The sequence below is a fragment of the Syngnathus leptorhynchus genome, chromosome 9 (assembly GCF_054491065.1).
Source record: "Syngnathus leptorhynchus isolate UIUO chromosome 9, UIUO_Slep, whole genome shotgun sequence".
Classification (NCBI taxonomy): domain Eukaryota; kingdom Metazoa; phylum Chordata; class Actinopteri; order Syngnathiformes; family Syngnathidae; genus Syngnathus; species Syngnathus leptorhynchus.
The window spans coordinates 7,454,469-7,482,297 of NC_141203.1; the positions used below are offsets into that span (position 1 = coordinate 7,454,469).

At 44.8% G+C, this 27,829-nt stretch overlaps 1 protein-coding gene across 3 annotated transcripts; it reads right to left on the reverse strand.

Annotated features, from left to right (window-relative positions):
- Window positions 1-10: 10 nt before the first annotated feature.
- bcl9 (BCL9 transcription coactivator) lies at window positions 11-23,900 on the reverse strand. Of its 3 annotated transcripts, none has more exons than XM_085919834.1 (10): window positions 23,637-23,900; window positions 19,294-19,504; window positions 8,802-9,265; window positions 7,267-7,580; window positions 6,420-6,527; window positions 6,128-6,314; window positions 5,674-5,767; window positions 3,432-5,598; window positions 2,800-3,072; window positions 11-2,395 (listed from the first exon to the last, which is right to left on the reverse strand). In XM_085919834.1, the coding sequence occupies exons 3-10, from the start codon at window positions 9,080-9,082 to the stop codon at window positions 1,353-1,355; spliced, it is 4,467 nt and encodes a 1,488-aa protein (XP_085775960.1). In that variant the 5' UTR covers window positions 9,083-9,265; window positions 19,294-19,504; window positions 23,637-23,900; the 3' UTR covers window positions 11-1,352. The 3 variants fall into 3 exon arrangements, with proteins under 3 accessions (XP_085775960.1, XP_085775959.1, XP_085775961.1); XM_085919833.1 differs by having other exon boundaries at window positions 23,123-23,900; XM_085919835.1 differs by lacking the exons at window positions 19,294-19,504; window positions 23,637-23,900 and adding an exon at window positions 13,651-17,633.
- Between the last annotated feature and the right edge of the window lie 3,929 nt (window positions 23,901-27,829).

Consider the following 27,829-nt stretch of genomic DNA (forward strand, 5'->3'; position numbering starts at 1 on the left):
CGAGGACATATAAATATATACCAAAACAATATCTTTTATTTGTAGTCCATCACCACAGCCCTGGTAGACTATTTGCACCAAAGCCAACGGAGAAACACATGACAAGCTTATACAACAGAGAAAAAGAGAGAGGAAGTCAACTGGATGGCAAAAAGCAGTGCGCGTTTACATTGGCATCCCGCACGCGCTCTCGTTTTTGATATCCTTTCACCAGATCTAGCTAATTCTAGTTCTATGTTACCTGGCATACCCCGCCCGATTCGACATTGAGCCCACTCTGCGGACCGTTGGAGGGAGGGGGAAGAGGGGCGGGAAGGGATTATTGCTATGGGAATGATTTACCCAGAGTCAACAAGAGTCGAAAAACAACAAAACAAAAAAGTAAAAACAGGAACAAGAACACACATAACACATCTGGGTATTAGCAATAGGATGTACGCTGGCGAAAGTAATCCTGGAAGTTTCAGCACAACTTCTAATAATGTGTGGTATTGTGTGCTGCAAAGCCCCTCAGGATCTCTCCCCCCACACACTTCATGTGGCTAAAAATAAAAAGACGCTTTCGGCAGACGGTCCATGTTTGTGCTTTTTCTTTTTTTCTTTTTTTAATAATACTATTATCTTAATGAGGTCATAGTTTGGTTTGTTATACACTGGAGTTACAAAGGAAATTAAAATAGACTAATATTCGAATAGCCCACCAATGGTAAACAGTACAGTTTTGTTTTTTTAGGGGAGGGGGGGGGGGCTTCCTTCCCCCAAGTAAAGTCAGGTAAGAGGAGTCGAGAGGTCACTGATAGAATGCCTACACACACGCGCGCGCACGCACACACTCATATCACACACGCTCACATGTCTATACTGTACAGAAACAGTCAAAAACAATGAAGACAAGATGAAGTTCTACCCAAGTCCTCACAAAGCACTAATTCTCGATCCTGTTCAATCTTGTTCCATACCACATCTATGATTTTGTTTTGTTCTTAATTCGGAGAAGGAAAAAAAATAAGATGGACATATACTGTAGCATCTCCATATTGACTTGATTCTTCTTTGTTGTCCAACTCCTCATGAGAATTCCCCCCAAAGACACAAAAACTGTAATTTTTTTCTTTTTTAGCGAAACCAATGCACAACAATTCCATACATTCTGAAGTTCATAAGTCAAAATTGTTCTTGTGGCAAAAAGTACTCCCACCTCCACTGGGAAAAAGTCCCCGCAGTCCAAAAGCGTGACGTGACCGGGTGTCTCTGTTTATCTGATTCCAGGGTACATCCACTGTTTTTGGATAATACTTCCTCACTTTGCCTTTAACTCCCTCCCAGAACATTCCAGGTACAAAGTTTCTGGATTAGAACATTCCAGGGCCCGGACTGAAGCCCATGTCCATTTCACGGGCCCTCATCTGCCCCCCCATCATCATTGTCTGCTGCGGGGGGCCGCCCATGCCCTGCAGTGACATCATCATGTTAGGGGAGCCGCCCGGGCCGGGGTGGGCCATTTGACGTCCCTGCATCATTCCCCCGGGGCCGCCCGGGGACATCATCCGGGGCTGGTGACCCATCATGCCTTGGCCCATGAACCCCGGCGGGCGCATGGAGTTGTGGCTGGGGTTGCCCATGGGCATGTCTTGGGGCCCCATGCCCCCACCGGGACCCCCCGGCATCCCCCCCATCCCCTGCATGGGCATGCCCATTCTCGGGGGGCCGTCACCCATCATGGCCTGCATGGGAAAGCCGGAAGGATGTGATGGTTTGCCACCGGGGTTGTCCCCCCCGCCGCGAGGGAAGTAAGACAAAGTCTGGCTGGGCTTTTCCGAAGGGATAATCCTGGACAGGTCAAACTCGGGGATGCCGGACGCTCCCGGCCGCATCACCTCGTGAAGGTCCGCCTCGCTGAAGCCGCCTTGCATGTTGTTGAACTCGGGTCCTCCGGGGGTGTTCGGTTTACACATGCTTCCGTCCGGCCCGCCCCCGTGAGGCATGTTCCCCATCCGCGCTCCCATCGGCCCGCCTTCTCCCTGGAAGCCCATGGGGTGGCCGGGGAAACCTTGGTGCCCACCGGGCCCGTTGTGCGGAGAGAAGGGGCCTTGCTGAGACGGCGACTGTGTGAGTGGGTAGCCTTGATTTCGGTGGGGATAACCCAGACGTCCCTGGGGCATCATTTGTGGGTTGGCCATCCCGGGGTCTTGCGGATTAGTGGGGATCATCATGCCGTGGGGCATCATACCGGGGCCCATGTTGGGGGCATTAGGAGAGGGCATTTGCGGGGGCATTCCGTGCGAGAGGGGCTGGGATCCCATTGGGTTCATACCGAGGGGGCTGAGGGCTGGCATGGGTCCGGAGTTGCCGGGTCCCATCATGCGGGGATTGCCTTGGTGGTTCATTGGCATACCTTGTGGACAAACACAAAAAGGTATTATTCTTGGTACAAACCTAGTCATACTGGACCCATTCTACTTTGCGGTGATGGTAACATTTTTATCCATTGGTCCAAAAATTACTTATTTACTATGAACACTTTTTTCATTGCCAGTGACATATATACTACTGTCGTGAGGCAAAGCAAATAAATGGTCTTCCACTAGATGGCAGAATTTACATAATGATTTGAAAGCCCCTGTGACCATTCATGCAACATACATGACATGCACACACAATGATTCAATGAGTCACCGTTATTGCAGCATTTTCAATGTGAGAGAGACTATATAAGTTTGAAATGACATTCTTTTCATAAAAAAAATATGTGCTTTGGATCAATTAAGGTTGGGAAAGACTGTTGTTAAGCTATGATACCGTTGTTGTTGACAGAAGGCAGGTTAGGGGAGCGTGCCGGGGGCGAGTCGTCATCGGAACTGGCGACGGTCTTGATGGCGTCGTGGTAGAGCGGCGTGGAGCTGGGCATGGCAAACTTGGACATGCGCGACATCATGATGGAGAGCGGGTTCTGGGACAATGTGGGCTCGGGTGGGATGGTGTAAGGGCTCCCCGATGGCACGTTGCCCGAGAGGGACATTGGGCCAGACGGTGCACCGGACGAAGGTGGGGCGGGGGCAGGGCCATTACCGCCTGTGTGGTGAGAGTACAAAAACGTGAATTAAAAAAAATTGAATTTCCTGGCATACTGGAGTTTATTTTTTTTCATACAGTCAATTGTAAATGTATGACCACAAGATGGAAGCAGTGGACAGCGGACTCATAATACAGATGACATTGTAGAATGTCTGGAATTAGTACCAATCAGATAGTATGATTTAAGGCTAATATTTTTATGGATAAATAATGCAAAATACACGGTGTAAAGTTGGAGGTTCATATATATATATATCTCAACTATGGTCTTACAACAGTCCCCTCCCCAAAAAATTTGCATTTGTCTGTGTTCAACTACAAAAACGCTGCTAATATCTTGCAAAAGGACACACTACCTTGCTCCATGTTCCCCATCATGTTCGGTGAGGTGAGACTGAGAGGGGGCTTTCCACCTTGTTGTGGCACTCCAGGACTCTGCATGGGCGGCTTTGGCGAGGAGGCCCATCCCGGCGATGGATTGGGAAGAGAAGGAGACCTCATGTGAACAGGAGAGGCTCCCGCAGATCCCATCATGGAGTGTGGTGACTTCATTGGTGCCGATGATTGAGGTGCCGGGGGGGCCTGAGGCCCCGTGGGGCCCGTGAGCATGCCGGCCAGCTGGGACGGTGTCTGAGGTGATTTGAGGTTTCCAGAAGGTGAGCCCATCATGGGAGACTGCACCTGCCTCAGAGGAGGGGACTTGAGCGGGTTTACGCTGGGAGAGTTACCCCCACCTGCTTGGACATTCAGATCTGCTGGCTTGCGGCCTCTTTGGCCCTGTGGAGGGCCGGCATTGGGGGGCAAGTGGTTCATGCGACCGTTTCCTCCCGTAGGTGTGGCTCTGTGTTCGGGGCCAAACGGTTGCTCTCCGTGCGGCCCCCTCATTCCTCCAGGACCCCCCGGGAAAGGTCGCCCAGGCCCCATAGGAAAGTCTCCAGGTTGCGGCTGCTCAGGGAATGGCGGCCCTTGCATCGACCTGCCTTGTCCGGCCATGTTTTCCATCGGAGGTCCTCCCCTCATTCTCATCATCTCGTCTGGACTCATGTTCATTGGAGGATCTCGTAACTTGGAAGGGTGCATGTGTGGTCCAGGCCCTGGACCTGGGCCCATGCCGAACTCAGGACCCATTTCTCGACTACCTATTCCCTGGAGCCTTGACGATGGGCTCATAGGACCGTCACCGGGCATTCTTGGAAACATACCCATGCCATTTCCTGGTTCCATTCCACCTCTTTGATGCCCCATCATCCTTTGCATGTCCATCATCATGCCAGGGGGAAGGCCTTTCTCTCCCCCCATGCCTTGATGGAACATTGCTTCTTGAACTGACTGAGGGTTTGGGAAGCGCTCCCCTCGACCGCCGGGGCCAGAGAACATGGCCCCCGGACCACCAGGAAACCCTCTTGCGTCTCCCATACGAGGCGGCATGTCGTCAGGCCACCCCATGCCAGGTCGCGGGGGTCCCTCCATCTCAGGATTGATCATCCCGGAGAAGCCGGGCATCCTCTGCATGTGGGGAGGCATGCCTCTCGGACCGGGGCCAGGGCCCATGCCTATACGGTCTGGGTAAGGGTCTTGTGGCCCACTTGGTCCTCCCCACATCTCTCCGGGGCCCATCTGATAGGGGGGCGGAGGTCCTCGTATCATGCCGCGTGGACCGTGGGGGTGCATCATCATGTCCGGAGGAAGTGGCCGATGTTGCATTTCTTGTTTCTTTCTCTTCTCCTCATAAAACTCCTGCTGTAACTTCAACCACGCCACCTGTTCCGGGGTCATTTGATCACCGTCTCCACAACCACCCGGGCCCCCCATGTGGGGAGCCATTTCATCCTGTGGAAAAGGAGGCATGTCTCTGGGTCCATGTGGAGGTCCAAAGGGTGGACCTTGTGGGCGAGGACCTCCTGGTGGACCAAGGCTTTGAGATTGTGCCATCATCGCCTGTAAGGGGCCTGGCTCCGATCTCCGTGGAGGACCGTCGGGGCCTCCGTCGTGGGGCCCACCGTGAGACTGTGGAGGCCCAGGGGGTGGTGCGTCGCGGTCATCTGGAAAAAGCATGCGCTGGATATCTCGCAATGTCTGCAGCGAACGCTGGCGATGCTCCAACTGCTCTTGGGATAGACCTTCTGTGTTGGCCTCCATATTTAAAAGCTCCTGCGCCAACTGTTGCTGCTGCTGTTGGGGCGTGAGACCCGGACCCCCGGGCCCTATGCCCTGCCCTACTTCACCTGCGGTGGGAGCATTGAGGCCTGCCTCGGGTTGGCTCATGGGTGTCTGGTCAACTTGGCCCGCGTTGTTGCCGGGGCTACCGCCTGGAAGATTCTTTGATTCGATGCCCGCGGCTGATGAGCCATCCTGCGGAAGAACGCCAGATTGGCTTCCTTGGTTGGCGGACTGGGATTGGGCTGGCTCTGCCATGCCCGTTAAGGACGGCTTGGATCCAGGCTGGTGACTCTGATCTTGGCCATGGGACGGCGTTTGCTGGGAAGGCTTGGAGTCATTTCGGAGCGCGTTTGCTGCATTGTTCTTGAGAAGAAAAATCATGATTAGAGAGGCGATGATGTTAATGTGTGATAAATGTAAATATTAAGATGTCTTTACCAGGAGGTGAGCTTTGTCTTTGCTGTTGGAGATGTTTTTCATGTGGAAGGTGATGATGTTTTCCGTATGGCCAGTCAGAACTGCATCAGCTGCCCTGAAGACAAGAAGAAAAGCTCATGTCAGCCAACAGCTGCAATTATGTTTCCGCATCTGTATTCAAGTGGCAGTGGAAAGGACAGTCAGTGATCATGGCAACATCAGAAAGCAGTCGACCACTTTATATGCACACCCTCTGAGAGAGTTCATTGTGGGGAAACCGCTGGTCTCTATTGGCATCAGGATTTCATTTTCTTTTGCTTCTGTAATCAATTTAATCATTAACACTGGTTAAACACTTGATTATTTTCCTTTTTTGTATTCATCTCACCAAATAAGTGAAGCGCAACAGCAATTTCTCACTCCAACCACCCTGCACATTTCAGAGAATGAATCGTGTTACGTCAAGATTCCTTACTTGTTAGCCATCTCTGTGGTAAAGACGTAGACGAGTTTGGAGCCCGGTTTCTGGCCACTAGCAGGTTCCGTCGTGGAGCTCTGGCCTCCCAGTAAATTGTGAGAGGGCGTGGAGGAACGGCTGAGTCCAGGGTTGGAGGTAGAATGTGCGACCGAATCCGGCGGCTTCACGTCACTGGAGTTACAGTCTGTGAAACGGCGAGACGACGCGGCTTTAGGATGTGTTGCGGTGCAGTCGTGCGTGGAATTCATCAACAGATGGACCACCGACACATGCTTGGAAGCACACTTACTGAAGAATCCTTTGTCATCTTCGTCACTTTCTCCCCCGGAGCACCAGTCGGCTCCACTGTAAGGCTGCCTCCTCTCTGCCACACACATCCTTTTTACTCTGCTACTGTCTGCACAAACACACAAAAGCCATCGTGGACTCGTGAGTTACAAAGAGAGGCAGGCGTGTGTGTATACGCACTCAATTCTATAGTGGTACAGAATAAACAGAAAAACCACAAAAGTTCAAATGAGACGACTGGACTCTACTTGGTTGTTGAATGAAACTTTTAACGACCGAGAATCCATTTGCTATGATTTAACTTTTGCACATTACAATGACTGACATGATGGGGAATGTTTAACAGGAAAAAAAGGGATTTCAAGACGTCCTTAGTTTACGATGGCGTTCCATTACAATGGCAGCGACATAAGGTCCACTCAACAACAATCAACTTCCCCATATTCAAATATTTCCTTGAAAAGATTCTGGATGTAGTTCAAGTCTTGCTAACCAATGTCGTGTAATTCTTTTTTTAGACAGCAAACTAATTGACACTTCATCAAAAGTGGGGCCAAGAAGTTCACTCCATTTTGTCACTATTGTTTAAAAAAAAAAATGCAATCCATTAAATTTCCACTCCAAGATGGCATGAGGGCATCACGAGTTAGAGGGGGGGGGGAAAACCCAGCATTCAAGCATTGCAGACTTTGTTCTGTTCTTTCAATGGTGAGCAGTTAAAAGCTTCATTACAAAGACAGACGGCGTAATTTCCCTATAAAATCATAGGTGCTGACAGCAAATCTTTACAAGGCCTCTGAATAATATCGGCCCCTGAAACCTGCTGCACATGAATCAAGTTCCCTTACCTTTTTCCTCACTGGTGGGCGTTCCGCTCTCCGGCTGTTCGAACGACTCCACCGATGTGCTTCGCTCCCTTTTCACTTTCACTTTGGAGCTGGGGCCGGAGGTCAAGCTCTGGCCGTTCTTCAGCCCGATGCCCCCTGCCACGTTTTGTGCTCCTTTGGCACCCAGGGTCTTAGGATCGCAGGGCGAGGGCTGCGACTGACAGCCAGCGCTCCCTGGCTTACCCTGATTGGGCATTTTAGAGTCCATCTGGGAGGCAGTGGAGGGGGACATGACGGGAGGTGAGCGTACCATGGCCTCCGTCTTCGGTTTAGGGCTGATGCGAGGAAGAAAAAGAGACAAAAAATGGTGGAATTAGTTTTCATAATTTTCATGTTGTAATGTTAATGTGCAATAATAAATAAATTTGTTCAACTGAGTTTTGTTGTTGTTCCTATACAATATGGGGCATAAAGCTTCTAACCTTGAAAGCTTATGTTCTGCCTCATCTGAAGCTCTCCGTGGAAATAATACAACATTGCAGAGACACGGTCGTCCCCTGTAGCAACGAGCGCTGCCGCCCTTACTAGCTCACTATGAAAGCAGCTCAGTCTCGTGGAGCAGGACAAATCCAACTTTCTGAGAATTTTCTTGCCACACCCTAATCCCTCCCTCCCGCTCGCTCACTCGCCCTCGCACACACTTGTACAAGCAGTGTGTAACGAATGCCAACAAGTCCAAAAAGCACAACCGCAGCCTTGCTCACTCTATGTACAAACACATGAGGCTGCTGGGAGTAGAAAAGTAGGGGAGCGCCGGGGAGAGTTTTGGCACTCCAGACAGCTGTTTCCAGAGGCTCAAGCATGAGTTTGCAAGGAAAACGTCCAAAGACAATGCACTCCCTGAACCCAGGGACATCTCCGGATGACACACGAGGACCTTTGCTTGAGGCCGCAAGGACATGCTGAGGTTGGAGCTAAAGTGAATTTCAGTACAGCAACGCGACAGATGAAAATACCATACAAGACACGTTGGCTCATTGTTTACGACTTGTCTTGGGGGTTTTTCCCTCGACCTTAAACGCTCCGGTTTACAGCATTTTCCTCCAAGTCATCTCATGCTGCAAAACTTGACGACTGGACAGAAATAATGCATAATAAATGCAATCAACTCTTAATGAAGGAAGATTTTGTCGAGATGGATAGACATACATACATCGTAATCAATGAGCTGGCATATTCCGACAAGAATGACAATAGTGACGTATCAAGTCACGTTTTTTTTTATTATTCCATGATCCTAAACACGTTTGTTGCTTCTGAATTATTGACACATTAATCTGGCGATGAAGCGTCATCCCTTTGTGTCATCGCCCATCACTTTAAATCGTTAGCTTTGGGCTAACGTTGGACTCATCTGCTCGCTTCCACCGCGCATGTCGTCAAACATGTCGCAATATTCTATCAATTATTTTTGCTCATTTTCGAGCTAATAATGGGATAAGTTGGCAGCTCTGACTAATGGGTGTGATCAATTGCTACATGGCCTGAGGACTTACCTTTGTGTGTTGGTGGATGGGGAGTTCTTTAGCCTATTGGAGTGCATTGATGGGGTTACCAGTACGACAGAACAGGGCGAAGTGAGGTGCTGGTGGGGGCTGCCCGCGTGCGCGAGCGGCGCCTTGGCGCGGACGTTCCTGGATCCGGGATTGGCGAGGTTGCTGAGGTTCCCCCGTCCGTCCTTGGCCTCCTCTCGCTCCTTCTTGCCTCGCTCCTTCTTGCTGAAATGTGTCGCTGCTGTACCTGCCGCCGCTGGCCTCTCCTCTTGGACCTCCAACATTCTCCCTCACGTCCTTGTCTAGGTGAGTGTGTGCACGCGCCCTTGTGTGTGTATGTATGTGTGTGTGTGCGTTTATGAAAAGAGAAAATGTATAAAAACAATAACAATAGTCCAGGAGTCTTTTCTCGTTCAGTGCGTATCTATGAAACTCCTCAAGGGGGCTTTCAATGGCCCTTGGGCACACTGTGGAGAAACAGAAGGAGGAAAAAACATGAGCGAGGCTGTTAACAGAAATAGTACAGGGGACTTTAGTCTGAGAAAAACCAAAGAGAATAAGTCACAACTAACAACCCTGGAAATGTACAATTCAGAACATGAGAAAGAAATGAAAGAAAAATCATCAAAACTCAAAGTATTGGATTTTATGTATTTAAGAAATATATATTTGGAACGTCTTGTGTCATATATAGTATTTATAAAATGCATACTGACCTGGTCAGCCCAGCATTATCAAATTTGAGTGGTCAGAGTCGTACGACCATTGTTAATGAAGAACACTGCTAAGTCTCTATTGCCTCTAAACACGATTAATCCATTTTACATCAATGTCAGACCTCTTAACTATTTATTATTAAACCCATCCACAGTCACCATTACGCACGTCGTCAAACCTGATTGGATCATTTCCAAGATAAAATGGTTTGAAATTACTTTCTCGCCACAACCAAATCACACCGACTTTGGAACCAGTTTGAGACAAGCGACTAGGAGTCAGTGTGGCCTACAAGCTGCTCGCTCGACTGCATTGTTCAGTCACATTTAACCAATGAACTGCACAAAGGAGTGAAAACTTTTGTCCAAATCAAACGGTGATGAAAGGCCCCGAAATGATAACACACAACTGAGCTCCAAAATGCTTAACTTCTCAAAATGGTTTCACCTTTCAACTGTAAAAGCTTCAGAGGGGTTTTAGGGTTAAGTAAGTGTGGCTTTAAGTGCAGCTCGCTGTAGCAGACAGTGATGTGTAAAGCCAGAGGGGTGGGGGGGCGGGGGGGGGTAAGTAGCCTTTGTGTACTGGTGAGCCAACCAGAGGATTGCATAAGAACGCAACCCAGTGAGCTAAATTGCATTGTCATCCGCAAAATATTTAGGAGCTCTTCCAAACGCTTGACATTGTAACTGGCTCCGGAGTTCTCCTGGGAAGAAGGAGGTGGACCGTTTGAGCGGTGGAGTTCTGCGGGGGTTGGGGGTTGTCACTGGGAATGAGGCGAAAGAAAAACAAGACTCCTGCTACAGCAGCAGCAGCGGCAGCAGCGCTAATCTCTCAACAGTCTACTACAAGCAAAGTGATTTACGTCCACGCTGGACATATCGCAAAGGCACGTGGGCATAAGGAGGCTGCTTGAGCGCAAGAACAGAGAACCCTTGTGTGTCCAATTTACACTGTTTGGACAAACCTCGCAATAAGAGGGGGGGGGGGTGTACACATAAGACACAGCAGTGAGTGAGAGTTCTTCAGTGTGCTCAATATAGATCGCACTCTGTGATATAGTTCCAGAATTATGTGACTCAGTAGTAAATCGGATGCAGGTAAAACACACAAAAATTAATGAAAAATTTTATATTTGAAGATGATGGTTTGTTAATGTCATGGTCAATATGCATTCATTCTGGTCTGCAAGAAAAATCGGGTAGAGGCAATTCAGAGCTTTTAATGAGGAAATAATTAAAAAGCAGTGTGGTTCATCATGTTCTTCAAAGATGGAAAGCACTTTCAATATTTCACCCTCTGTAGTGTCTACTGATTAGAAAATTCAAAAAGGAGGGAAGGGTAATGATTCGGACTAGAGTCCTCAGAATTCTTATGGACAATTATTAAGCGATCAAGATGTTAGATTTGAACATCTGGTTGCAGAATTGTTCCTTTATAGTCAGTCATATGTTCTAAGTTTGTTTTTCAACATTTCCAAATTCCGTTTTTGCTTAAACAAACAAAATGCTGGAACAGCAGGGCCTTAAGGTTTGAACCATTCTAATATACAAGGTAAGGCTAACCAAATAAAGTTAACTTGAGTGTGCTGACTCTTGTTAAGAAATACAGGCATGTATGTCCACCAGTGAAAGCGGCCTTGCAGCAACCACACATTTCTAATGTAGCAACGTCGAAGAGTTGAAAGAAATATTAACATGCAAATCTCACCAGCCTTGGGCACCTTTCAGTATCGACTAACTTCACTTTCTTGGAATTCGAATATTGTGCTCAAGCGTGTGATATCTATCCTCACCAGAACATTTTTTATTTGTATTCTTAAATACAGTATTATCTACTGATCGCTGTAATTCGGATTTTACTACTGTATTAGCATAGACTAGTCAATAAGAGTACATTTGGTCTGATGACGTATAAATTCTAAAATGTTTGGAACGAACTCTGTCCTGAATTAAGGTACAGTGCAGAACAAAGCGGCATATAATTCATCTCCAATAAAAGACACCAGAGCATTGTTGCGCAGCAGTTTACGGGAAATGGAAGGAATCTCTACACTTTAGCTTTTACTAGCAATTTTCTGCTTCTGGACAAGAAGGCACATGTAGTTCCCTTTCCATTTGGAGTGGCTTTTTGCTAAATGGTAGCATTTCATGACACGTTTATGTCACGGCGTCCTGGACTTGGCCACTTGGACTTGTTTGAGGTACTTCACCAGATTTGCACCAGAGGAAAGATGGGAGGATTTATACTCGTATTTGGGGTTAATGGTGTGGGATATACACGGGTGATGGTGGGGGTTGTTGGCCTCGCATTAAACCCACTGTCCGCCGATTTTAATTCATCTCATTGACTGGAATTTTTCTGACACTTCTTACAGGAAGGCATAACCAAAAAACAAACGCGCTCGTCTTCTTCTCAGAGGCGCCGTCGGCTCGGCCTGTCGAAGTTGCAGCTTTATTTATGCAAATCCCGCTTTGCAATTCAGTCGCAAAAAAGTATTGCTCCCATCCCCGCTCTCAATCAGCTCGGTAGCTATCTCGACAATTTCTTCTTTAGGCTCTTTATTTGTTTAAGGCAAATTGGTCATTTTTCGGCTTTTCTGAGAATGTATCATAATATACTGTAGATTGCAAAGGCAAGCATTAAGGTACGCTAATGCAAAAAAGGCCGTCTTCTTCTATACACAAGGACATCACTTCATCCTAAAGCTGGTGCTAGAAATTCTCTTCTTACCTACGCGACATTTTGATCAATGTTGAGCAGTCAGCAGTGGATTTCTGCATTCACTCGGCTCAAAGTAAAATGACCGTGACGGCTAAAGACGAGAGATAAATCAAAGTTAATAAATTCTAATACTTATTCAAAACAGCCGGAAGTATTTGGAACTAAATCCTGTTTACAATCACCAAGAATTCTTTTTTTGGACTTAGCCATTTTAGTGTTCCACTATTTTTCCACAAAGAAAGCCCCACGACAATCACACATCAAGCTGCTCCTTGTTTTATACCAGATGGATGACAACCTGAGAAGTAAAACAAGTGCATCAACAGGGGGCTTATTTTTTTCCACATTCTTTTGCAAATGATGGCAGACACCCACAATACGGACCAAAAGCTACATTAAAAGCAAACTTTGGAACACCAGCGAGCTTATCGGCGGAGGTGCCGCCACACCCCGCACGTGGCATCATAACTCAAAGGCGACACATGCAGAATGTCAGGAATGCCGGGCGGCAGTGGAGCCGACAGACACCGACAACAACACACATCTACGGGAGATCACACGTGACAAACTTGACATGAGTAGGCGGAAGTGGCGGAGACCTCTTCAAGCCAACCTGTTTCAAAAAATCTTTTGGCAGAAAAAAAACAATGGAATAAGGATAGGATAGCAACATATCTAGAGATACGGATTTCATAGATTGTCTTTTTGACATGAATGTTACCATAAGGGAAAGTCACGCAAATATTAGCTAACTACCTCAGTCTTGTCTGTCAAGCACCCACCCAAACCCGTCGCCATGCCCACCACCGCTGGCTCTTCCATCCCCGGGGAAGCGACATGTGCGTAGTGTCACGTTTTGTCATCTCATGGTGACAGAAGCCGCAACGCCTCCATCGACATGATGGAAGTGGCGAGGGAAACGAGAGGCTGGCGAGGAGGTGTGACACAGACATCCCCGTAGGAGGAGAGGGGTTATTACACCATTTGCTCTCTTTGCTGAGAGCCCAGGTGGGCGCCTGTGCCTCAGACACTGCGATACAAGTGGCGCACAGCTGACTCACAAGTGACACATCTGCTGGCGGACTCCCGGCCGGGCACAGCGCCACGAGCGGCGGCCCCTTCCAGCAGCCGGCCGGACCGGCAATGGACACTCACAAGCGCACACACACTGCACATCTCTGCTCATCTGCATTTCGTCTCTGCATCTGCGGCTAAGTGCTGGCTTCTTCTTGGAACCCGGCACGGCTACTTCACACGAGACAAAGAATCGCTTACATTTCAAGTGGAAAATCGGCCCAACGCAAACATGTGCAATATGGTTCGACTTCAAGCGGCAGTTCCTATCCATTGTGTGAGAAGCAAATCACTCAATCAGCAAAATCAAATGAGACACTCCATTCAGAGCCATACCAACCTGTTTGGGAACTGCTTGCTTTGTGGAATGGTTCAGCTTGGTTCATTGCATTCCTTTTATTCATCTCCAACTAATATCGAGCAGCACTTTCCAGTACGCCTTTGTTGAGGTGCTAGTTGTGGTGGAAGCACAAGCCTGATCAGTTTTAGATATTTATATATGTTCTCAGGGGGAAAAAAATTCACTTGCAAATAAAACAAATAGACGCTGATAGAAGCAGAACCACCCCTGGAGTCTATCCTAGTTAGGCAAGTTGAGTGAGGTGAAACTAAATTTCGTAATCTGCTCTGAAATTCAAACAGGTTCCTTCTTGGCCAAAGCAGCCTTCATACTGTGTAATGGGCTAGGTAGAGTTCTTTGTAGCCACAGAAAGAGCAGGTCATAAAATAAACACCTGAACGAACATACAGGTTCAGCTATAATTCCAAGCAAGTAATTTTGCTGTGTGCCTAAATAAATAGCTTTTTCTTTTTGCACTTTAGTTATCTAGGTAAGGGTCACTCAGATGATGGGTCACTGTGTCCGAGTTCTATTGCTCTTGGTATTTTTTTTTTTTTGCTAACCTCATTTTGTGAGGAGAATCTCCCAGCCCCCATCAGACTCGTACTTTCTTCCTGTCCCTTGACCGTGCTCCCTTCCTCCCTCCCTGCTTTCTCACAGTTGCTCCCACACTCCAACCACATTCCTCCTCTTGCTCATGCTGGATGGATGTCTCTCCTGGTGGCAAAGAGCATTGTGGGAAGTCCCACAAGTCAATCCCATTAGGAACTCTACGGACCTTTTGGAAGCATGAGGCAATACTTTAATTCAGTTATATTAATGTTTTGCTTCTGCATAAATCAAATCACAAAGAAGCTTTAAATACACACAACGGAGACAGCAGCCACTCCAGGAAATTCTCTCTTGTATCATCGCTTATTTATGTGCATTAAAATACAATGCAAATGGTTGACCTTCCAACCGATCAGACCTCAAAATGAAGTGTTGGTTTCAAGCAGTGCGCGGTAAAGCTTTGGCAATCCACCGAAACATTGTCGCTATTGTCGGAAAGTACGGTTGGGAAACCGATCAATACAGTGACATCAAACATTTGTTTCTAAGTATGTGATACAAGTTGGAATATAGCAATTGCAAAACATGTGAAAAGACGATGTGTACTGAGGAATTACTGAGGGAAATTAAAACATTTATTTTGTTGTACATACAGTAGAATGTGACTCAAAACATTGGCTTTGTACGACACATCATCTACGAGCCCAACAGGTTGACCCTGGAAGATGACAATATGGAAGCCAACGCTACGGGAGCACCTTATATCTTACTGCCCCTCTGGTCTTTTTTATTATTTATCAAACAACTGCCATGAGAATAAGGAACCACACTAATGCAGTAATGCAGGCCATGTGCAACCTCCTCCCCATCATAAAACGCAGCACTCTGGAGAGCCAGACTGTGTCCCTGAATTACCCCAGTTTGCACGAGTGTGTCATTCCAGAGGAATTTTAAACACACTGGCTAAGACCTGCCCAATTAAATATACAGGCGCAGATAAATACATGCGTGCTTATACACATACCGCGACAGCCACGAGTCGGTACTTATTTGTCCTAATAACGTCTGAAAACTGCACGGCCGCTTTATGGCTTTTGATGCTTGCAAACTTGTGCTCTTTTCTCTCCCGAGAGACTCCTAGACAACATGGCATCTTTTGCTTTGCCATTAGCCACATGCTAAATGCGCTAGCAATTCAGTACAGCAACAGTGGTTTCTTATCCATTCAAATATAAAAGAGAAAACTATCTCTCACTCAATCTTAGAACTGACTGTTTGGCAATTCATCATTAAGTGCGTTTAACGACGCAATAAAAATCTGTGTCATCCCATTAATCATGTCGGCACGTGGATAATGTCAAAACAGATGAATTATTTTCCAAATGACTCTTTGGATTCTTGACATGAAATGTATGCTTCTACGCCAAAAGGTAATTAGACGGTAAATGAATAAATACATCTTTTGGATAAGAGTTACAATTACTACATACGCAGTCGGTAAAAAGCAAACAGGATGAAACATGCTGGTTTCAGACGTGACAGATCCAAAGTCAAGGTGTGGCATCCTTTTGGATGTCATCGTTCCGTAGTAAAAAAAAATAAATAAATCATGAAACGGCAATGTCGAGTTTTGAAGCTTCAGACACGTTGGGGTCGAGTCGACCGCCGTTCACCAGCTTGGACGCCGTAGCCGCAAATCAAGCCGAATGCATTCGACTCGTGTCACCACCGCATGAAAAATGAATGCGGTACTTAAGGAACACATGTCAAATCAGCACTTAAGGATCAATATGATTTCATCCGACGGTAGCTTGATTAATTCAGCGGCGTGACGAGTTTTGAAACCACAAATTTAATTAAAAGTGGGGGGAGCGGTGCGCTCCCCGTGTGCATGAATGCACGCGCCCGTATCGATTGACGGCCTCTCCGCGTTTACGTCATGTCATTAATATGGTAATTGTGAATGGCGGGAAGGGGATCGGTGGACTAGGAAGTAAAACCAAAAGAAATCCTAATTAATTGGCAGACACCGTCAGAGTTCAACCTACAATTTGTGTGTGTGTTGATCCATTGAGGTATCTGCTATGCCCATTGAGTGCCAGAGAAATCAGACAGGTAGTTGTCGCAAGGATCCCAAAGGCCACAAGGCAACACCAGCAATGAGAAGACCCCTCCTGTCTGTCGGGGGCAGGCGGGCGAGTCTAGTTGTCACACAGCTTTCAATCACAGCAGAGAAACATGAAAGCAGAATGACGGATGGGGGACTGATCCGTCACTTCCAGCGGATCCAAAGACCACCTTTCCTAGCTGATGTACGCTCTTGAGTACAGCCATGTTTCCGCAAAGTGGTACGAGTCATTCAGTTCGGTTTGGTTCCGGAAACCACAACCGAGTGAGATGGCTGCTCCTAAATGGTGTGACATCACAGCAGTTTGATAGAGTAACTTTTCTTTTGAAATATTACGGTCGAAAATGGATGCAAAATTTGTTGTGGGACTGAACTTTAGAAAATATTTTTACTCGTTTGCTCGATTGTGTAAAAACAACTCCCCGTTGGAGCTCCAAAATTTTTTTCAAAATCATCTCAGGTGGCTGTTTTCCCTTAATGTTATGATTTATATTTTTTGTTTTTTTTGTTTTTGTTTTTTTATAACTGATGACATTTCCATCATGGTCAGCAAATAACTGGATCAAATGCAATCCTCTCGGAATTACTCAACCCAGTTTGATGCTTTTCATACAAGCGAGCGAGACACCACTGTGGGCGAAGAAAGTATGTCCGAAAGTGTGCGAGTGTGTGCTGTTTTCCAATTTGCATTGCCTCTGCCTGTGACGCACAACCACGTGTTCATTTAACAGAATAGGTGGCAATTTTTTGGTGTCCCGGTTAATATACTTAAAATTATAACAGTGGCATTAAAAAGAAAATGCCCCGGCGGGTTTTTAAGTGCATCGTTACCATTTAAGTTGAATCTGTCAGACCACGGCCGCTGAATAACTGAATGTGGTCACACAGTCAAGTTTGGTGAGCCGGCAAATGGAGAGCCATGGAAAACATTGCTTGTATTAACAGTTTTGAGGCTCGTTACTTCTGCCAAAATAGTTTTTCTCCGGTTTGTTTGCGAGTCAGCAAAACTTTGCCGAAACTACTCGCCCTCCCCCTTAAAAGCAATGCCTAATTTTCTGGTCATTCCAGTTTATTTCATGGTGCGATTACCTCAAAGGTTGGAACGGGTGGGCTATGCTCGACTATGCATGTGTGCACCACCTAAACATTTGTAGAATGAAAACAATTGCAACTACAATGAAGAAAAAAAAAACATAACTAACTAACTAGCATAACTAACATGATGGCTTGAATTTTGATGTCATTAACATGGATCAGAGGAAACAACAAAAAGTGAGTCTTGAGACTAAAAATCAATACGGCGGCCAAGCAGACACTTCAACGCGTATTATCTGTTTGACTGGGAAAGGAGAGCCCCCCCCCCTCCCTCTCACCCACAAAGCACTCCGTAGGGAAGTGAGCAAACCGCCTCCAAGATAGCACAAATCTTTGGAGTTTTAATTAGAAATCCCACAGAGCAAACAAATACAGAAAGAAACATGAGAGGCCAATGAACAGAAGAAAAAATAAATCTTCTGCTGCCTTCCATCAATATCCATTTCCCGGGCGTCCTTCACCTCCCCACGGTTTTCAGTTGACATGCGCTGGGATTAGATAGCAGATAAATAAACTGCCTGGACAGAGATGTGAGGAGGAGCAGCATGACCGTGTTTTGTCCACAATTGTGTCCAAATTGGAGAATAAGACGGAACAGCATGCAGATGGAGCAGAGTGGCGCGGCCCATGACGTCCTTATTCCTCTGGAATCATTAACACCGCAACTCAGGGGCTTCCTCCCATCACGACAAAGCTATCGATGCCTTCGCAGATAAATGTCAAGCGAGAGAATATACGCCAGAGTCTTTATAGTTGCACGGTGGTTGAATATACATACGGTGCAGACTTACAAATGATTCTGGCAAAAATAAAAAATAAAGCAAACATCATCTTTGGTGATATTGCACAGTCAAGACATCAGCAAATCTTATGAGATTTATGAGCGTGATAACTCCACAAATGGCCATTATCAGAATTCACTCCCATACTCGAGAACTTGCACGGGCTCCAATCTCCTTCTCACCCGCTCCCTTCATCTGCCCTCATCCATTGCAAGGTCCCATCGCACCTTCTCCACCCGTCTCCCTTAATGCTTCCCACTGCACCTCAAGCTTGTTTATCCCATTTTGGGTCTGTCGCTCTCAGCCAGGTAAGCAAAGTCTTTCACTTCCACGGTCACTCCAGGATATCGACTACCTCCACAATTTAAATCCTGTCTTAAAAGGCCTCCATCTGCATAGGCCATCTGACTTTCACACATTTTATGACCTTTCTTTTACGGCATACCTAATTATCGTTACGTTTTTATTACTGTTGTAAGGTGATCTTGAGCACCTTGAAAGGCGCCTACAAATACCCATGCACTGGTATTGTCTTTCGCTTTTGTGTCTTTGTTATACCGCCACATAGGGTACCATACAAATTTCTTTGTACTGACTATTTGGTCAAATACAGCCAAATTGACTAAAACACAAGAGAAGCAGAAAACCAGGTGTGTTTTGTGTTTATGTGAAAAAAAACTCAACTCCCAAGCACAAACTGTAATCTTTGCCGCCATGCATGTCATCAGAGTTAAGGGTGATTACACAATTTTAATATACTGCGGCAAGGATCTTGTGACAGCAAAGAATGTTATAGAAAACACTAAAACGATTTATTATAGAGACGGACAACTCGGATGTGATTATTTCTTTTTCCAGGATTTCCTCTTAGACATTTTTTTATTTGCTATTTGGAGAAATCAGAGGCAGGCGTTTGACCCAAATCAGATTACGTGCCACTTCGAAAATACATCTTAAAAATGTTTTTTTCAATGCTCTGACCACTACAAATTGTAGTTTCTCCAAAAATATGCAAAAGAAAAAGAATCAATGACAGGTTGTGTTTAACAGGGTCGAAAGAGTGCAGCAGAGTTGAGTTTGACTTACCTCAGAAGCCCCCCCTGCCCCTTGAGCAGGGCCTCATATGGAGGACCAGGCCTCAGGTCTCCTGGGCACCGATGTGTGCTTGCCGCCGGAGCCCTTGTAGTCAGCCCCCTCCCCCCTGGAGGCTGCGAGCTTGTGTGTGCGCGCAGGCGTGTACACTCGCAGGAAGCTAGCTGCCCGCTCACGACACCCTACAGCCACAAGTCATTCACACCTGCAACACACAGAGAGAGACAACTTCGGTTCAGCGGGTGACAAGCAAATAAGTGCAACGGCGAGGAAAAGCACCGAGTCGCTCGTAATGACATGACAACATGGAGCAAACGGAAAGCGGAGAAAAAGTTTGAGGTCACTGACTTTTTAGGCTCCTTTTCCAACCAAACATTTCAACTTGAAGCTGTGAGGGATATATGCTCCATCTTGTATGCAGAGCTACGTAAAAAAAATTGAGAATCTGTGTCACGCTACTCAGAGATGATTGCCAGGAGTCGTGTAGTCATGTGGATAGGTGGAAGTGATGCCCCCGGTAAGCTAATTTTAGCATCGTTACACATTTTATTTGGGGAATTTTCTGCCTATTTGTGTTCAGTTCTCATCAGCTTGATAGGATTCCCATTTTTTTGATGAACTTCAGTGACTGGCGTCTGCACATTTGCGTCCGTTTGTTTAAGATGTTGCCCGAGGAAAGATGGACTCTGCTTCGTTGGCTACTCTCTAGACTGACGGGGTAGCTTGTGATGAAGCGTGTTCTGCTGTTTTAACATACACTAAATTGATTGAATTTTATACTCGTGTGACAATAATGTGAAAAAATGAGCTGGGAGTATCAGCCACGGGAGGTTTATTAAAGTGCGTGATTGTTTTTAACAGAATGGTTCATTTATCTCTGTATGACAATATAAATAAATCAAAAAATAGCCTGTGCAAATAAAGGTCTTGCTATGGAGACAGTTTGGTCTCTGGAACAAATTACAAGAGGTTCCTCAGTTTATGACTGAGTTCTGTTCTATAACGGCAATGTAACCCGAACCTGCAAGTAAGTAAACATTTTCTACGCTCCTGCGCAGCCTTGTTAATAGTGCACCACTTGTAACCTCAAAATGTGGTATCCCGGGACAGTTCTAGACCAAGGACCCCTTGAATTCCAAACGCAGTTCATTTCAATGGGAAATGTTGTTTTGAAAATCAACCAAATCAGAGCCCAATCCAGACGGGCACCATTTTGTTGGCGACAAACATATGACGGCTCGCTAAAATGAAAAGACGACAGCGTTGAATTGAAAGAAGAGATAAATAAGAACCTGTGTGCATCGCATAAATAAATGATGCAAGCAGACAGTGGTGTTGCTTAGCAATTGAGGGGGCCCTCAGTCTTCAAATAAAAAAGTGTGCCTTGTGTGCATGGAAACCAAGCTTGGACAGGACAGCACATACACATAGGCCATAAAATGCTTTCTTCTGAGACACACCAAAAAAAGGTTTTCAGTGCAATTATAAGTACTTCTGCCTAAAATGAAATAAACTGTCACATGGGAACCTTATTGGGTTACTAAAAAGGTCTTAACATGATGACAACTAAGTGGCATATTGACATTGATATGATTGCAAAATTTGAAATATGACCAAATAAGGCTTTCAAAGCCATATACAGAAATAAAGAAAACATCAAGCAACACCTCATCATGTCTTACTAAACCTCCGGTCAGAAGCACGAAAGCATGAACGTGCGACACTTCCCAAAGCAGTACCGAGCTCAACAGGGGGATGCTATTGGAAGAATATACATACAACAAGGCCACTAGCATTAGCAGCTAACTAGTTAACCACTGACTGTCTGCAGTCCATCCATTATCTGAACTGCTGATCCTGGCGGGGGGTGGGTACACATTAAATTCCATTACCTGTGTATGCTTAGGAAGAGAACAAAACAACAAGCAAAAAAGGTGTCAACTGTTGGTATTCAAAGAACAAGAAGAAAAAAAGAAAAAAAAAATTATATATATATATATATATATATATATATATATATATATATATATATATATATATATAATTTTTTTTTTTTATAGTAAGAACTTGGAGCATTTAGCGCTGGTAACACAGAATAACAGTTCAAAATGTCAGTCTATACCATGTAAGTTTGTATTCCAATGTCGTTTGTATTAGAACGCGGGTACTGCAAAAAGTACAATACACCTATCATGATGTAGTGTTGTGGTGTTACTCTTGTTTTGTCTCGAGGGCTTATCAATTTCTTTTTTTTTTTAAACTTTCATTGCTAACCAGAGGTGAATAATCCAGCTAACAAACCAGGGGCTTCTGAGTGGAGGCTATGTACGACAAACACCCTTCTGTCAAAATCAAAATCACACATCTACACTTCATATTTCATTGTCCTGTGGATGTTTCATAGATAAATGACACAGGAGGGCATATTTACGCATAATAAAACCAGAAGAGCCAGTTGATGGTGTCAAATTAAAACCAGTAGCATTTTTTAGTTCAGGATGACGAGGTCTGTAGTTTCCATTTTGACAGGCAATAATAGTTCAAAATGTTGCAACCAGATTCCATCAATTCAGTATGCATACGAGACAAGTCAATGGGGCATGTTTACGTGACAAGGGGTTCAGGATTTGCCATTTTAACCTATATCACACCTCAAACTGTCACATCTACATCTTGTATATTAAAATTCTACAACTTGCGTACATTTATAGGGCAGCAGATGACAACATATGTTTAAGAATGCTAAAACTAAAATCTGTGTGGATTGTGTCAAATTGAGAACTTTAGCAACTTTGGCCTTGGTTGAAATGAGCCAAGCTTATTTCAACTAAGTTATAACATCTTTAAACTATTCAAAAATGTGAACAGGGTCCTCTTGCAAGCTAATTAGCTTTAGCATGTTTAGTTGTGGGTGACACTAAGCCCATACCTGCCCCTACCTGATAAGAGCATCACTGAAAAGGCTACAATTGTGTGACAAGACAAGAAAAAAAAAAGGCTTTTTACCATTATTCAAAAATTGAGACCAAATTGTTACACCTTGTCTGTGGACACAAGAAAGAAAAAGCTATGCTAGCACGACAATAACCTGTGGCTCTGGTCCAATGCAAGAAACAAAGCTACACACATTTGAGCACATTTCAAATACTATGTGTGACACAGCACAAAGCCGCACAAACTTCCTCACAAACGGCCACCTAAAATACACTCACATGGCTACAAACCCCAAACTATAAATAAACTTAAAGCACACGTTGGCTACGCATCAGTCGAAAGTCTCGAGAGTCCCCCACCTCCCCACTGAATCTCAGCGCCCCACTTGGAACTCCTGGCGGATTAAAAAAAAAAAAAAAGTCAAGTCAATGGCGCTTGAAAAAAAAAACCTCCAGGAACTTTTTTTCTCCCATTTTTCCCCCCTTAAAAAAAAGTTGTTCCTTTTTGGCCACAGAGCTACTGCTGTGGTGGGGGTGGGGGTGGGAGGAGGACTTGAGCATTCATGGAGCCTCTCGGCCAGCACAAACAAAGTCTTCCCCGAAGAGGGAGGCCAGTGGACGGAGAGAACAACGACGTCTCGCCTGGCCGCGAACGCAACACGAGAGGTGCCATCACGGTCTCACCGTGGCTTCATAAAGAAAAAGCCCTCAGTGTGAGGGCCCTCGGTCGGCGGGCGTGCGTTGTTCAAGTTATGCTAGCTCAGTTAACAATGTAACAATTAAAATGAGAAGGCTCAAGGCCTTTATAATCTCTCGCCGCCGCCGTAGACGAATCACACCAAAGAGCAATTTTTTTTCTTATGAAAACAACAACAACAAAAATACAATACCCCACGTCCGCGGAGCTCCAGTGGAATGCACAACACGCACGGCGAGCATTGTATCCTTTTTTTCCATTTTCCCAACAAGATCGGGCGGTCCTCCGCTGTCGGCGGCTAAAATATCAGCATTTCTCCGCGGCTTTTGCGCCATGCCGAGACCATCGTGAATAATCCGCTTTTGTCGCGCTGGTTGCTTGGTGGGAATAGGAGGAGGAGGGGGAGAGGCAGAAAAAAATGGGGCTTCTGTAACGTGGAAAAGGAGCGCCTCGGTTGTCCGCCACGGCTGTGGACGCGACGCGGGGCTTTGCTAGCCAGCAGCCGAAGAGCCTTCGGGTTGGTGGGTGGGGAGGGGGTGTCGTTCAGGAGGGGAGACGGACGGATACCGGAGTTAGATGTCCCCGGGAGGAGGAACTCGCGTGTGCCCCGTTGCCAGGAGGCGAACTGTGCCCTTCCACTGGCGACACTTTTCGTTTTTCTTATCCACCTGGATTCGTCGAGGGCCAGCAAAAAACATGACACTCACCTGGGACTTTTAAATTCCTTTAATTCCTCCTTCACGGAAAGCCCAAATCACAACATGGTCGCGGCTCCATAATAAAATACAAACACGTCCCCCCCCTTAACCCGAGTTTTTCCAGTGGTCCTACTCCATTGCATCCCAGTCAAGATTTCCTGACGTCGCTCTACTAGCACTACCGCCGACAGTAGCACCCCTATCCGTTGCGCTCAAGTGGTTTGCTCCGAAATCTAAGTAGCAATTCTAGGTCAGGTCTGTGTGCCAGTGAGGCTACCGTCGGACAGTAGAGGCACACTCGTGAACGCCTTCCTAAAAAAAGAAAAATGAAACTCATTCACCAAACCACTCAGATTAAAAAAAAAAAAAGATTTGAGAGGAATTTTGTCAGTTTTGGGACCAACTTCCCCATTTCTCAGGCAGGAAATGCGTTTGGACATCACCGTCTCTATGGATGATGGATGACGTCACGATATATATATTTTTTAATTTAATATTTTATTGATGCACTATTTTCACAATTTATATGAATACACTTTTAGATGTTATCGTCTGTACTTACACTGATGTCTTCCAAATTGACTGAAAAGAAAACTTGAGGATAAGCGGTTGAGATAATAGATTGATATTGTTCATAATTTTAATTTACAAATTATAAGATGTATTTTATTTTAAAAATGCATTCTTTGATTAAATATTAGTTTCGACGTTACCTAGAGTCCCTGCAATCGGTTAAATGAAAACACATGAAATATTTTTGTATTCATCTAATTGTTTTTTTGTCAATACAAAATATGAAATGGTTTATTTTCACTTTTTAAATTGCTTCCTTCCAAACGTGTTGTCACTGTCTATATTTCTAATGTATTTTTATATTTAATATTGCTAGCGACCAGTTCAGGGTTCAGGCTCCAGCACTCCCTGCAAGCCCGAACAGGATAAGTGATATTGAAAATGGAATGAATGCATATTTAAAAGAGAGACTTCTTTATTCATTTATCATTCTAAAAATCATAGAAGTGCCTACAAATTCCACACATCTTCTTTCACACATCATATGGTCCACTCCCCTCCAGACTCGATTGTAGTTTCCCCAACCTTGATGATGTCATCTGTTGTAACTCTTCTGGCTCCTTCAGTATAAATGTTAAGAGTCTGTTCCAAAAGAAATTGCGCAGAGATTGAGTGAGATGCTTGCATTCCTTTCATACAAGTGTAAAAATAAGTGAACACATGAAGAAAAGAGAATTGTGATCAGAATAAATGAAACACTGTGTAATACTATTTGAAAACATTTTTTCATACAACACATCATTGGGACTGCTTGGAATGTTGTGTGGCTGTCATACTTTATAATGGATAGTGATGAGGATTACAAATTATCATAATTAGTATATATTAGTATAACTTAATGGAATGCTTCTGTGACAATATTATATTAAGAATAGGAGTGTGGGGGGGGAACAGATTGCCGAATGTTTTTCTTTCCTTGAGTTAGCTCAACATCATTCCATTAGGCGAGAGTCATTCACCATTATGCACTTTAATGTTCCCGCTGAGCAAAGTCAGTTAATGACATTTTGGATTTTAAAAATAGACCACAACACCTCATATCACTTGTGGCGCAGCATCAGCCTGCCTCCTCATTCACACACACTTACACACACACACACACACACGTACGTACAAGAGAGCGACTATCACAAGCCTCCAAGGAAGAGTGAAACATTAAAGACATGCAACGTGAGAGTGGTCCTCCTCAATTATTAATCAAGATACATTTCAAATGTAACCCAAATGTATAATCAGGACAACTGGGGATTGAATTAATTGCTAGTTAAGTGTACACACTATTAAGATGGCCTCATTGTGTACGTATGAGTGTGTGAGCGCGTGTGTGTGTCTCAAAGGGCTTTCAAAGTAAAGATGTTTTCACAAACGTCAGGACATTCATGTTGGAGTGTACCGTTTGAAACCTGCTGCTTCACTTGTATGAAGACACAAAATTGTGAATGAAATAAATGGACTACATTTTTTTTCCCATAGGCAAAACTGGAAACACAAATTTCTACAAACATAGTCCAGGTCAGGGTTGAATAGTCGCACCAAAAAATTGTATGTTATAGACAATGTTTTAAAGTCACATTTTAGCAGCAATGAATTTCATTTCATTTACCAAACTAGCTCATAATTTTTTTCTCATTGGTCTGTGGCCAACACTATTTTTCCCAAAATGTATGCCTTGCATAAAATGAACTAATTACTATACATGTGTATTTATTTATTTATTTATCTATCTCGTGTGTGGTGCACACTGGATTTTGCCCCACAAAGCGTAGTAATAAGTGAAAACATGAAATTTTGATTTTAATTACCAAATGAACCAGAATGACATTTCCACATTTTTATTTTTTTATTGGTGAGCACTGTGTAGGGTAGATAAGAGTTGAATGTATAGGTGGTTGGTGACCCACCAATCGTTTCCATATGAACCCTCACTGTGTATATTGTGCTAGCGTATTTAATAGCAAGTTCTATGCAGATCCTTTTATTTATCACAGAGAGTATTTTGGTGCATGACAAATCTCGGGATTTGTGCTGCATATTTGTGACTGAGGACAATCAGACCACAGCTAACATTGGACATGTTTGTGCATGCTAGTAAAGATCAGCAACACACACAAAGCTCTGCCTCCCTCTCACACGCACACACAAATAGTTGCATGTGCATTTATGCATGATAAACAACACTCAGTGTAACAGTAGACTGGCAGAATTCCCACCCTGGGTTGCATTGGACACGCAAGACGCTCCCACCCGACCGACCGACAGGGGCGACTTCACGGCACGTCTGAAAAAGCTGCAATCCACATCCCTGTCACACGATCACAATCGCACGTATGGCACTGGATGAAAATGATGCTTTGCGTGCGCGCCTGTGTGTGTGTGTGTGTGTGCGAGTGATGCTTCTTTCGGCCCATCTGTTCGCAATCCCTCTTTAAAGCAAGATGCCAACATTGACTGCTCACTTATCATATTACCATCTGCATTATTTAACGCTTCCATAAACATTTTTTTGCTAGATCGTGGTACACGCAGAATGGATATCTTGCCGTTCCACTCATAAAGCTCCTACTTTTGGCAAATTAACATGGAGCATACTAACGCATGAATTCACAGCAATGAAAAAACTTCGCATTCCTAAGGTCAAGGATAAGTCATAGAAATAATTCTGGAAATGACAAATTATAATTGGATTGAGGAGAGGAAAAAAAGACTAGACTGCTAATCAATGAGTTGGCATCTTGTGATCTTAACCCACCTCCAATTCACCCATTGGAACTAAACGACTAGTTAACATCTGTTTAACAATAGTTACATGGATTAAGTAATGCAGTAAAAAAGAAAAATTGTTCAGTAAGGTATCAAAAGAAACCTAATAATGATCCCTAGTCATCAAAAGATCTTTTAAAGACAACCCAGGGTATTTCATTTTTAAAAATTGCTTCCAGAAGATCAAACAAATCATAACTCAAGACAGTATGAAATAATCTGGGGAAATCAAACAAATCATAACTCAAGACAGTATGAAATAATCTGGGGAAATCAATACGGACCGATCATTTTGGCCCCATGCTGTGCATCAAAGGCATAATGGGGATGTGGCATTGGTCATAAGTTTGTTTGACATGGTAGCAGTTGTAGAAACACCGGTTGAGTGCATTGAGTTATGTACAGCAAGTGAGGTCAGTGAGCAACGCGTCAGCCGGACCAATCGTCAGTCACTAGATTATCTGGCTGTGCACTGTTGCCATGAGTACCAAGGCAAAGCGGCTCCTCACACATTCTCATGCATCAGGATGCTCCCACTCTTTATACCATTGTTTGTTTTCTATTATGATTCATTTTGTTGGATCTAGGGTACAATTCATGTCACTGCGGGGAAAAAAAGTATGAGAAATCTAAAAAATAGTGTTGCTATTTTGGGTTTACGCACGTGAGTCAAAGCAAAGAACCGTCCGGGTCGCTTGTTTATCAAGGCACTGTTGTATAAATAAATAATTCACACTCGGTCTCACACCTATGAGTTTGGTCAATGAACCTAATGTGTTTTTTCAATGTGGGAGGAATCCACAGTACCTTGGAGGAAAAAAAAAAAAACCTCACACGAAATAAGGTTTGTAGTGTTATTGCCTGGGAAT

Coding starts and splice junctions, on each gene's coding strand:
- bcl9 (XM_085919834.1), bottom strand. CDS start 9,082: ATGTTGGAGGTCCAAGAGGAGAGGCCAGCGGCGGCAGGTACAGCAGCG. Junction 7,581..8,801: donor CCATCCACCAACACACAAAG/GTAAGTCCTCAG, acceptor TCCTCGCATCAG/CCCTAAACCGAAGACGGAGG. Junction 3,073..3,431: donor GATGGGGAACATGGAGCAAG/GTAGTGTGTCCT, acceptor CTCACCACACAG/GCGGTAATGGCCCTGCCCCC.